Here is an 11,616-nt window from a genome sequence, read left to right as displayed (position 1 = left end):
AAAAATATTGAAAATTAAAATTTTTAAGCAGCTGACCCCATACGGCGCGGATTTATTTTACATATATTAGACCAAAAAAGAAGTACGCTGGTATGCTGATGGTACCATCATAATGTGCAGGCAATGTACTGTTGAAATACATAAGCCAATAATTTTTGGCTCGTTTTAAAATAATGAAAATTAAAATTATTAAGCCGCGGACCCCATACGGCGCGAATATATTTTACGTATATTAGATCGAATAGTTTGTAGGCTGGTATGCTGATGGTACCATCATAATGTGAAGAGAATGTACTGTTGAAATATATATAAGATTAATTTTTGGCTCTTTTAAAAATATTGAAAATTTAAATTTTTAAATTCCGAACCCCATATGGCGCGGATTCATTTTACGTATATTAGATCGAAAGATTTGTAGGCTGGTATGCTGATGGTACTATCATAATGTGAAGAGAATGTACTGTTGAAATATATATAAGATTAATTTTTGGCTCGTTTAAAAATATTGAAAATTAAAATTTTTAAGCAGCTGACCCCATACGGCGCGGATTTATTTTACATATATTAGACCAAAAAAGAAGTACGCTGGTATGCTGATGGTACCATCATAATGTGCAGGCAATGTACTGTTGAAATACATAAGCCAATAATTTTTGGCTCGTTTTAAAATAATGAAAATTAAAATTATTAAGCCGCGGACCCCATACGGCGCGGATATATTTTACGTATATTAGATCGAATAGTTTGTAGGCTGGTATGCTGATGGTACCATCATAATGTGAAGAGAATGTACTGTTGAAATATATATAAGATTAATTTTTGGCTCTTTTAAAAATATTGAAAATTTAAATTTTTAAATTCCGAACCCCATATGGCGCGGATTCATTTTACGTATATTAAACCATAAGAGATGTACGCTGGTATGCTGATGGTACCATTATAATGTGCAAACAATACACTATTGAAATATATACACGATTAACTTTTGGCTCGTTTTAAATGATTGAAAATTAAAATTTTTGAGCCGCGGAACCCACGGCGCGGATATATTTTACGTATATTACATCGAAAAGTTTGTAGGCTGATATGCTGATGGTACCATCATAATGTGAAGAGAATGTACTGTTGAAACATATATAAGTTTAATTTTTGGCTCGTTTTAAAATATTGAAAATTGAAATTTTAAACCGAGAACCCCATACGGCGCGGATTCATTTTACTTATATTAAACCAAAAAAGAAGTACGCTGGTATGCTGATGGTACCATCATAATGTGCAGGCAATGTACTGTTGAAATATACAAACAAATAATTTTTGGCTTGTTTTAAAATATTGAAAATTAAAATTATTAAGTCATTGACCCCATACAACGAACTATTGTATTTCGTATTTTATAGTAAACAGTTTGTAGACTGGTATGCTAATGGTACCATCATAATGTGGAGACAATGTACTGTTGAAATATATAAAAAATTAATTTTGGCTTGTTTTAAAACATTGAAAATTAAAATTTTTAAGCCGCTGACCCCATACGGCGCGGATTTATTTTACGTATATTATACCAAAAAGTTTGTAGGCTGGTATGGTGATGGTACCATTATAATGTGCAGGCAATGTACTGTTGAAATATGTAAACGAATAATTTTTGTCGCGTTTTAAAATACTGAAAATTAAAATTTTTAAGCCGCGATTCCCATACGGCGCAGATTCATTTTACGTATATTAGACCAAAAAGGTAGTACGCTGGTATGCTGATGGTACCAAAATAATCTGCAAACAATACACTATAAAAATATATATACGATTAATTTTTGGCGCGTTTTAAAATATTGAAAATTAAAATTTATGCGCCGCCTATCCCATACGACGCACAATTATATTACGTATATTATGCCAAAAAGTTTGTAGGCTGGTATTCTGATGGTACCATCATAATGTGCAGACAATGTACTGTTAAAATATATGAAAGATTAATTTTTGGCGCCTTTTAAAATATTAAAAATCAATATTTTTAAGCCGCGGATCCCATACGGCGCACAGTTATATTACGTATATTATATCAAAAAGTTTGTAGACTGGTTTACTTATGGTACCAAAATAATCTGCAAACAATACACTATTGAAATATATATACGAATAATTTTTGGCACGTTTTAAAATATTGAAAATTATAATTTATAAGTTGCGGATCCCATACGACGCACTATTATACTGCATATATTAGATCAAAAAGCGTATATGATTAATCGATACCAGCAAAACGAATTTATGGACATGATAATTACAATTCGTATCGTGTCGACTTCATTTGTTTCCTTATAATTTTAAGCAAAGCGGCGATAATTTATTACTTCATAATTTTAAAGTCGAGTAAATCGTTATGTCGTGTCATGTATTTTTTAAATATTTTTTATTATCGAACGGAGGAACATTTTATCAACATTTACCACCTATATTTTTAAACACGTTAGTTCATTTTATAAAGAGATTAAATCATTAGTGACAATAATTAATCTTTTTATAAGTTTAGGGTCGCCATATAGACATCATAACGTTACGTTAAGTCACGTGTCTTAATTTTTTTTATAATCGAACGAAAGATCATTTTCTTTTGTTTTTAAATGCGTTTATTCATTTAATGTTTTAATCATTAATGGCAATAGGTTTTCCCAATCTTAGAATCGAGTCCTATATCTTAAGTTATGTCACGTGTTTTCTTTATATATATATTTTTTTTTTATTTTTTTTATTATAATCTTCTATGTATATCTTATCTATGTATATCTTCTAAGTATAATTCTATTTATAATCTATGGAATAATATGCTAGCTTCATACACACTATTAAGAATTATATATGTTATATATATATTAGATATGTTATATATTATTTATTTTATAAGATATATATTTTATTTATTATATATTATATATAATATATTTTATATTATATACTATATATTTTATATTATATATTATATGTTTTATATTTTATATTAAGGATATTATTATGATCTTATATATAGGTAAAGATTCGTTTTCATTTTTTTCAGAGAAAGACGAAGGTCACGTCACATGATTTCAAAATCAATGCAGTTCATTCCTCTGACTATAAAAATTTCTTAAGTACGATCATCAAGTAAAAGCAACATATTACAAAGTCATCTTCTGTTTATTTTAATTTTCGGCGTAAGATTTGAGGTCTACTCGATTCAGAATTGGAAGGAAAAGGGATATCTCGTGATTTTATATTTAGAAAACGCTCTGTATGACGAATACACAATGTACATAAGAAGCAAAATACTTATCAAAATGTAAAGAAGATATATGTGTGCAGCACAATATTTTCTTTGTAATTTATTAACTTATAAGGATTAAAATATATAAATTTCGATTTTGTCGTCCTCTTATTTTTTTTTCTGCTAATTTCATTGCTCCGAGTCCATTACGATCCATCCATTTTGCTTTATTTCCAAGACTTTGCCTTCGACCAAACTTGAAGGTAAAATACACTTTCATACGCAATTGCCTAAAATCATTTTCATCAAGTTTCCTCCTGCTCCCAGTCCCAATCCGCTTCTTCCGACTTCCTCCTGTTGTCGGCTCTGTAAATTTCGTCTTCCTCTTCCTCTTCTTCCTCGCCAGGCCAATTAAATTTCTCCGAATCTTCGTCGGTCTCAGATTTCGAACTCTGTCTATGATCTCCATCGCGGGTATCTTTGCTGTATTCCAACGAGATCGAATCCGTCTCGTCCGTACCGGATTTCGAACTGGTTCTATTATCCTCCGTGTCGGTACTCCTGCCTCGCAGTATCACGGGAGCTTCCTCGTCAGCGAACGATTCGGTATCTTCAGACTGCTCGCCGCTGTGCTCGCGTTTGATCGACGTTTCGTTCGTCGTCTGTTTCGTCTCGGACGGTTCCTTGGGATTTTTTATAACATACGCCGAGGAGCCCTCTTCCTCCGATCGGGACTTTTGCATCTGCCAGGCCTTCTTGAAAGGATGTTCCCGCTCCTGCTGAACGAGCTTTGGCCTTTCCGGCAGGAGATACTCGGGATCCTCCTCGCTAGCTTGACTCTTTACGATGGACTCCCGCTTGAATAATCCAGTCGACATCGGCTTTATTAAAAGTTCGTCTTCTTTCTTCACGACGTTCCATCCGGCGCTCGTCAATTCCTCCTGCGACAAATTCGACAGATCTTGCACGGATTCCCTTTTGCTTCCCTTAGTCAGCACGAAATTGTAGTTGTTAACGTCATTCTCTTCTTCCAAGGATGTCTTCTGGCTATCACTAGTATACGACTGCCTTCTCGAAGTATCCTGGCTACTCTCCTCTTCGCTTAAGCTCTCTTCTCGCGAGGGTGGACCTTGCTCGCGATATTCTCTCCGTCGCATGTAAATACCGTCGTCCTCAGGCTCGCTTGGTTCCTGAGAGGATCCGAGCGTCATCCGCGCTCCAACGCTGACAGTCCACGAGTCCATGTTATCCTCGCCGGAGAGATCATCCCTCAGCAGTGCTATCTTGCCCTCCGCGGAAGATCTACGTTTCAAGGGTTCCGTGCCGGTTTCGCTCCTCTCCTCGGACAGTGATTCGCGTTGCTGGGTGATCAACTGTTCCATAAACTCTTTCCTTCGTATTCTCAGCTCGTGTTCCCAGTCCTCTTCGTTGCTAGTTTTTGTCTCGGAACTTGGAACGCGTTCCGGCTGCGTTCCTTCTCGAATCGATAATTCCCCCTCGCTTTCGGAAGACAACATTCTTCTCGCGAGAGGTGCTTTCGTTTGTCGCGATATTGATTCGTATTGTTCTCTTACAGAGGAACCCTCCTTCCCGACAAATTCCCAAGAACGATCGTCCGGTTCCTTAGTCCTCGATATTCTTCCTTTAGACTCGGATCTTTCGAACTGCCGCAAATCGTCATCGCTCTCTCTTCGGCGGTGTCGCTCGTCCTCACTTTCGCTCTCTCTCGATGTCAATTTCTTGTTATCTTTGGTTTTCGATAACGAACGCCTGTTGCGTTGAGCAATCTCGTGCTCTCGCTGACCGCTCAAAAATTCGATAGCTTCTTCTTCGGAGTCATCAGTCTGTGCGTATCTCTGACTATTTACGCCTCTCTTGCTACGTTCCGCGTAATCTTCTGTTTCTCTAGATGATTTTTTAGCAGGTACTTTATCTCTATCCGACATCTTCTCGGAATCGTGCGTTTCATGATCGATAAATGACATTCGCCTTCCGTTCACTTTCCTCAATATCGGTACATCTACCGTTTCCTCCTCTGTCTCGTGTCCTTCGAGCACAACCGGACCGCGAGTTATATCCTTCTGCCAGTCCCATCCGGTAGACGCGATCTCGTCATCCTCAAAAACATTGGCTTGTTCGATCGTCGATTTCGCGGCTTCCGCCAGCTCGATGAAATTTTTATCTTCGCTTACACTCGTCTTTTCTTCTTGGGAAGCTTCGAACATCGAAATGTCCGTGCTTTCCATTATGACGTTCTTCACTTCCTGCATCGGAAGATCAAAGAGTAACGTCAAAACGACTGACGCAGCTATTACTACCACTACTTCCAGAAGATCAATCTGTAAATGTAAGAATAATGTATATTTGTCTATCGCACATCAAGCAACTCTGAACGTGACTGTCCGATTCTGAAATTAACATCTGAAATATTTCTATCACTTATATTCGTAAGCGGAGTACAAAAGCTCTAATAGCGAATTAATGAAAGATAATCAGAGAGACACATTTAGAGCTAAATAAACAGTGAAAAGCTACAAAATTAATAAAGCGAAGGCCAGTGACTTTGCCAGTGCGACTTACTGCTCTGTGAGGTTGAAATTCCGAGGAATATCTCGTGGTCCCGACATTGTAAAAAAACACCGCGAATTGCGTTAGGTACATGGCGTACGATATCCTGCTGAAGATCACCAGCCAATAGTTGGAGAGGAATCTGTTAATGACGCCTACGAAGCGAGTGATCATTCCGTCAATGTTCCATCACATTTACATCACCGTCCACGGGTTTGTAATCGCAACCACTTATTACAACAGACCTCCGTGTTCCGTGAAGCAGGCAAATATTGCCCAGCATAAAGATATGGCCCACAACACTGGCCCGATTACTGCATAATGAGCAGCCTCTTCGACGTTGTACACGTAGTCTCGTCTGGCCTGACGCCAGGGTGAAAATAACGACCATGAACCCAGGAACATTGCAATCGACCAACCCAAGATCACCAACATCTGCAAATTAGAACGTTGTCACGCGATCACGTACGAAGAAGTACTTCATGAAAGAGTACTATTACTTTGTGAATTTTGACGTTCTTCCCGGTATAATGTAATAATACGCCGAGGCCGACACCGAAAACGTATGGCGTCGCTCTATGCAGCGGCAACGCATAAGTGAAATTAGCGGTCTTGTATAGGCGCTTCAACCTGCGATCAAAAATAATACATTATACCGAAATATATAGCGCGCGATGTAAGAATATTCAAAAATATATACTCACGAGATTCCATGAAAGATGACGAGAGAGAGATAATTGTTCGTTGTTGCTATGTAACGTAGAGTAGCGGACAACAGGACGAGGAAAGTTATCAGAAGAATACCGATGAGAGGCTTATACTGTAAGAAGAACACCAGAATGGGCGCCAAGAGCGACAGCTGCATATCCAGAGCCAACTGATGCGTATGCGTAGCACACTGCGAAAAATACATTCCATCAATGGATTTGATCCCACGTCTATCTTCGTCTATCGTACGACTCACCATCTCTTCGAACGGGAAGAAATTTTGCACGTATAATAAATTCGTCCAGGCGTTTTGCTTGCAAAGCTCCGCGTTCGCCGTGATGACGCTGTTCCATTGTGGACCCGAACCCACGTGTTCCATGACAAACGCATACCAAAACACCATCGCGAGCAACGCCGGTGAAAGTCTGCGAATATCGATGGTATGAAATAATAGCAACGTCTTTCATGTGAGCAAAAAATAATGTCTCTTCGTGATAAATTACAACGTACCTAATAAATCTGGCGAAGAAACGACAAAACCAGCGAATCTCGCCGCGAATCTTCAGCTCTCTCATCATATTATAAGCGGTCAGGAGGCCGCTTAGCAGTAAAAATGCATCCGTGTAAACTAATGATACTCGCAAAATAGAGCTGGCCGGATTGTTGGCGAGCTGACGTTTACAAACATTAATTAATATTAATGTTATGTCGAGATGTGATAATGCAAAAGAGGAGCGACTATTTTACCTCGGTAAGAGAAGTACGGTTGCTAAACGGTATTCGGGAGATTACTATAAGTTGATGTGCAACGTAAAGAGCGATCGTGGCCAGCGTTCTTATCCCGTGAATACAGGTAATATCCGCACCGCCTGTCGCTTCCTTCAATAAGGCTTTAATCGTCCTCCGCAAGGAAAATGACATGATTATTCTCTCAGAATAATTTCCTGCGAAAGAGACACGTGGTATTATAATATCGCGCTGCTGGGTCGAAATATTTTCGCAAACACGATTTTCGTAATTTATCGAAACTACCTTTTCCTTGCGTTTCCACGAAATAATCCCTCACAGTTGCTACGATAACGAGACAAACGATCATTGCGTAAAAATACCTAAACAAAATAAAAAACATAGCTACATAAATTTTATTAATATACTACTTCTTTAAAATGCAGTGAAAAGAAACGTACAGGACGCCGATCGTTTCCTTCGAGTAAGTTTGAGACTTTTGTTTCACGTAACACATATTAGGATCGACGTCCACCGTAAATCTAATTCCAATAGTTTCATTGTAATCCTCTAAGGCACTTTCTAACGCACGTTCGGCGTCCTTAGCGGAACACGCTGCAGGTAGACAGAGCGCCCAATTGACTGTAGTGAATTTCGGAACGAAATGACCTGGCTGCAACATTCAATGGATTGCTGAAAACTAACTAATTTAATGGAACAAATATTTTATATTACATAATATTGTTTAAATTAAATTTCATATGTATCTGATTGTTTTAACAAGAGATGAAAAGAAATCGATTTTAAAGCAAACTATTAATTTCAAAAATTCATGAAATAAATTCGTACTATTTTATTTATAATATTATTATTGTATATACTAATATTATTTTATTTTTTAATCTACTTGAGCGTTTTGCGAAAAATACAGACAATATATAATCTTTCATAATTTATTCCAGTTACTTCGACTTAAGAGCAAAATCTTTTACGTCGTGCATGCTTGCTCGTACGAGAGCGCGCCCTTGCATTAGATTGACCGGCAGCCTCATGTCTGGATGGGAAGCTTGCATGTCCACAGTAGCCAAGCAATATTTCCCTTGAATTTTTATCGGTCTCTCATCTACTTTAACATGTGCCAGCACACCCAAGCATTGGTCGTAATCCCCGAACTGATTCACGTTTCCTCGTAATAAGCCCGACGAAATCTTTGCGCTCGAATCTAGCACTGAAAGCAAGATAGCTCTTCTTGATACAATAAAAAATAACAATTTGTTTTCGATCAAGAACGTTCAAGCCATACAAATAGAAAATAAACATAATTAGAACCTTTGACTAAAGAGTTTCGGTAATACACATATTTTTCTCAAAAAAAGATTATTGCATTAAATACTGAATACCTTCTAGTTGAAGTGATCATAATGACTTTGGCTCGTCAATGCGAAAATAGAATGAACAGTTATTTCTGTCAATCGACTCACTTTGCAGCGCCCACAACTTGTAACCTCTCAATTGTCGTAGGAATATCTTGCCGTGTTGCTGACACTCGAGATTTTCAACGTTCGTAAAATTTGGCACGAAGGTCGGCACACGCAGAATTGCATCATTCAGTTCGGATAATATAACAGATGCGTCTGTACGTTCCCTCGTTGTTGGCTTTGTTTCTTGCTCTAAAAGTATTAATTAATTACGAAAATATTTCCTGCAACGTATCACATTTTGAAAATTTGAACCCCGCCTGTATGTGTGTGTTTTCAGCAAAGAAATACGTTTATATATATTAATATTTGTTTATATAATGCATATTTGTGCTATCAATATGTATTATTTTTATAAAGAAAAAAAGCTATTCACGCGCATGTATGGAAGAAGTTGAAATTTTTTTTTTAACTATAGTTTTAACTAGTTATTCAAAAAGAAACAATCAAAAATTTCTATAAGCAGAAGAAAATTCAGCGAAGAATAAAAGGATTACGGCTCTGTTGAATATTACTTTAGTTAGATTATTACTTAAGATACTACCACATTGGCGCTTATTCACCTGAAAACGTTAAACATCTTTAGACAAACTCACGCTTTTCATATTGAACCATTTTCACATAATACTCACTCTCCACTTGCGAAACTTCCCTCGACGGCTTCGAAGTTACTTTTGCTGTTACTTTTTTGACATCCGCCTTCTCCGGTTGTTTCGCCTGCTCCTTGATCCTTGGTGCAGGTGTTGAAGTTTCCGGTTTCACGCGCGTCTTCGATCTTTCATCTACTACTTTTGTTGCAGTTTTAGATACCTCGGCCTTAAGCTCAGGAGTAGCCTTAACTGATTCAACTTTTTTTGTATTTTCAGTTAATTTTCTCGCATCTTCAACTGATTTCTGCGTAACCACGATCGATTTCTTCGCGCTCTCGATAGGTTTCTTCGTGCTTTCGGTTGTCTTTTTTACGCTTTCAACTGCCGGCTTTGTGACATTAATCGGTCTTTTATCTTCATGTTTTAGCTTTTCCACATCGCGTTTGCTAAGTAAAATGTTAGTTTTGTCTTTATCGGCGAGCCTTACTTTCTCCAACTTTCTAGATGATGGAACGATTTCTTTTATATCATCTTTATTTCCATCTTCATCTTTGTCATCTTTATCTTCACCACTTTGCAGAATCTGAATTTTGTTTTGTTTTTTATATTCTACATCAACTTGTTTTTTAAATGGTTCCCTGACTTCACCATCATCATCTTCATCATCTTCTTTCTCCTCATCATTATCAGCATTACTTTTGCTATATATCATCGAAGTCTTAACTTGTATTTTAGTTTCTTTCATTTGTATTTTTGAACTTTTTTTGAGGATTTTTTTGTCGTCTTTAACATCATCTACATCATCATCGTCATCATCATCGGCACTTTTGTTATCATCGTCTTCACGAATAACTGTTTTTTCCAATTTCTTTTTCTTAGTCTCAGCATCTTGATCCGATAGCTCGGATGCTCTTTCTTCCTCTTCATCATCCTCATCTGTCTTATCAATCTGATCTTTCTCGAAATCTTCCATCGATCCTTCATCCTCTTCGATCTCCTTTTTCACTTCCACATCTTCATCGTCATCAGTCTCGACACTTTTTGTCCTGAAGTTTTTCGGTATAAGTCTGATTGCATCCTTGTCTCTCGGACGTTCCGTGATCCGGATCTTCTCCGTTCCAACGCCTGACGTCGACTCGACAGGTGGTTTCCGGTCACCAGCAGCAGTTTGCGACGTCGTGCTCTCGTGCCATTTCCGAGCCAAGTGCATCGGTTTTTCGGTTGTTGCCGTTTTGTCCGGGCAGACTTTGTCGTGCGCGGGGACGCAGGCGACCGAGTGCGGCGTGACATCGCGTATTCGGAAGCCGTAGCAAGTGGCGTAAAGCAGCACGACGAGACCCAGAAGCGCGACGCACTTGCCCAGAAGGGCGATAGCCATGACAAGGCGACCTTCGCATGGAAATGGTGAAGATTGGACGCCGCGCACGAGGCTCGACCTAAGACGATGACGACGACGATGTCAGTCGTCTGTTGACGTGCAGCAGCAAAAGCAAAAACTTGCCTTTAAAGAGCTCGTTTAATGTCCCGTGTGTCTCTTCTCCGTCTTCCGTTTCACCGCTTTCCCTTTTGCAATCACAAGAGAAGAATCGGCACGAATTGTCGATGATTTGGTCGCGCTGATCGCCCTCCGACGTGGCGAGATCCCGGGCCACCACGTCCACAGCCGGCTGTGCCTTCAGAGAAATTAGAGCGCATGGCATTGGCCCAAGCAGCTAGGAGTTTTATTTAGCATCAAGTTTTCGAGGCAGTCGACCGTCGTCGTGGTGGCGACGGTAGCAGCAGAAGCAGCCTCTTCCACGTCGCAGCTGCGACTGCGTCGATTCTCGGAGCCGGTTGATATCTCTTATTACGCAAAACATAGAGAAACTTATAACGTGGATCTTCACACGTAATTTTACGTATGTCTGCAGCTCGATTTAGCGTTTCGTAGTAAGCTTTATGCCTCATAATTTTTAGAATTTAAGATTTAAGAGGCAACACGTAATCGAAAAAGAATCTTATGCCATTTAACTCTACCGCTCCAAATTTCAAAAAACGCTGCGGCAAGGCAAGTAATAAATATCATCGAGAAACATTTTAAATATGCAATATAATTTCTAAACTCTAAATATATTTGCGAATATTATCTGCGAAAAAGATACATACAGTTTCCAAACCTTGAGAACTTGTTTATTATGATAACAATGATAGTAAATTATTTATATTCTTCTGATATGAGGCTCTTCAGAATGCGTGACATACAATAATGAAATTTATAGCGAAACAGAATTTAATTATTATGTACGAACATGGAAAGGCAAAAAGAATT

The 11,616-nt window shown here is 38.3% G+C and overlaps 1 protein-coding gene across 1 annotated transcript; it reads right to left on the bottom strand.

Annotated features, from left to right (window-relative positions):
* Positions 1 to 3,026: 3,026 nt before the first annotated feature.
* Positions 3,027 to 11,105, bottom strand: LOC145934866 (uncharacterized). The gene is made up of 13 exons (XM_083035684.1): positions 9,351 to 11,105; positions 8,722 to 8,910; positions 8,233 to 8,468; positions 7,702 to 7,913; positions 7,547 to 7,623; positions 7,262 to 7,458; positions 7,025 to 7,185; positions 6,771 to 6,939; positions 6,511 to 6,704; positions 6,307 to 6,436; positions 6,052 to 6,241; positions 5,819 to 5,961; positions 3,027 to 5,577 (listed from the first exon to the last, which is right to left on the bottom strand). The coding sequence occupies exons 1-13, from the start codon at positions 10,684 to 10,686 to the stop codon at positions 3,544 to 3,546; spliced, it is 5,268 nt and encodes a 1,755-aa protein (XP_082891810.1). The 5' UTR covers positions 10,687 to 11,105; the 3' UTR covers positions 3,027 to 3,543.
* Between the last annotated feature and the right edge of the window lie 511 nt (positions 11,106 to 11,616).

The sequence above is a fragment of the Prenolepis imparis genome, unplaced genomic scaffold (assembly GCF_030444845.1).
Source record: "Prenolepis imparis isolate NDT839.2.m4 unplaced genomic scaffold, iyPreImpa1.0 SCAF_4, whole genome shotgun sequence".
NCBI classification, from domain to species: Eukaryota; Metazoa; Arthropoda; class Insecta; order Hymenoptera; family Formicidae; genus Prenolepis; species Prenolepis imparis.
This window is presented reverse-complemented; position numbering and strand designations above follow the sequence as displayed.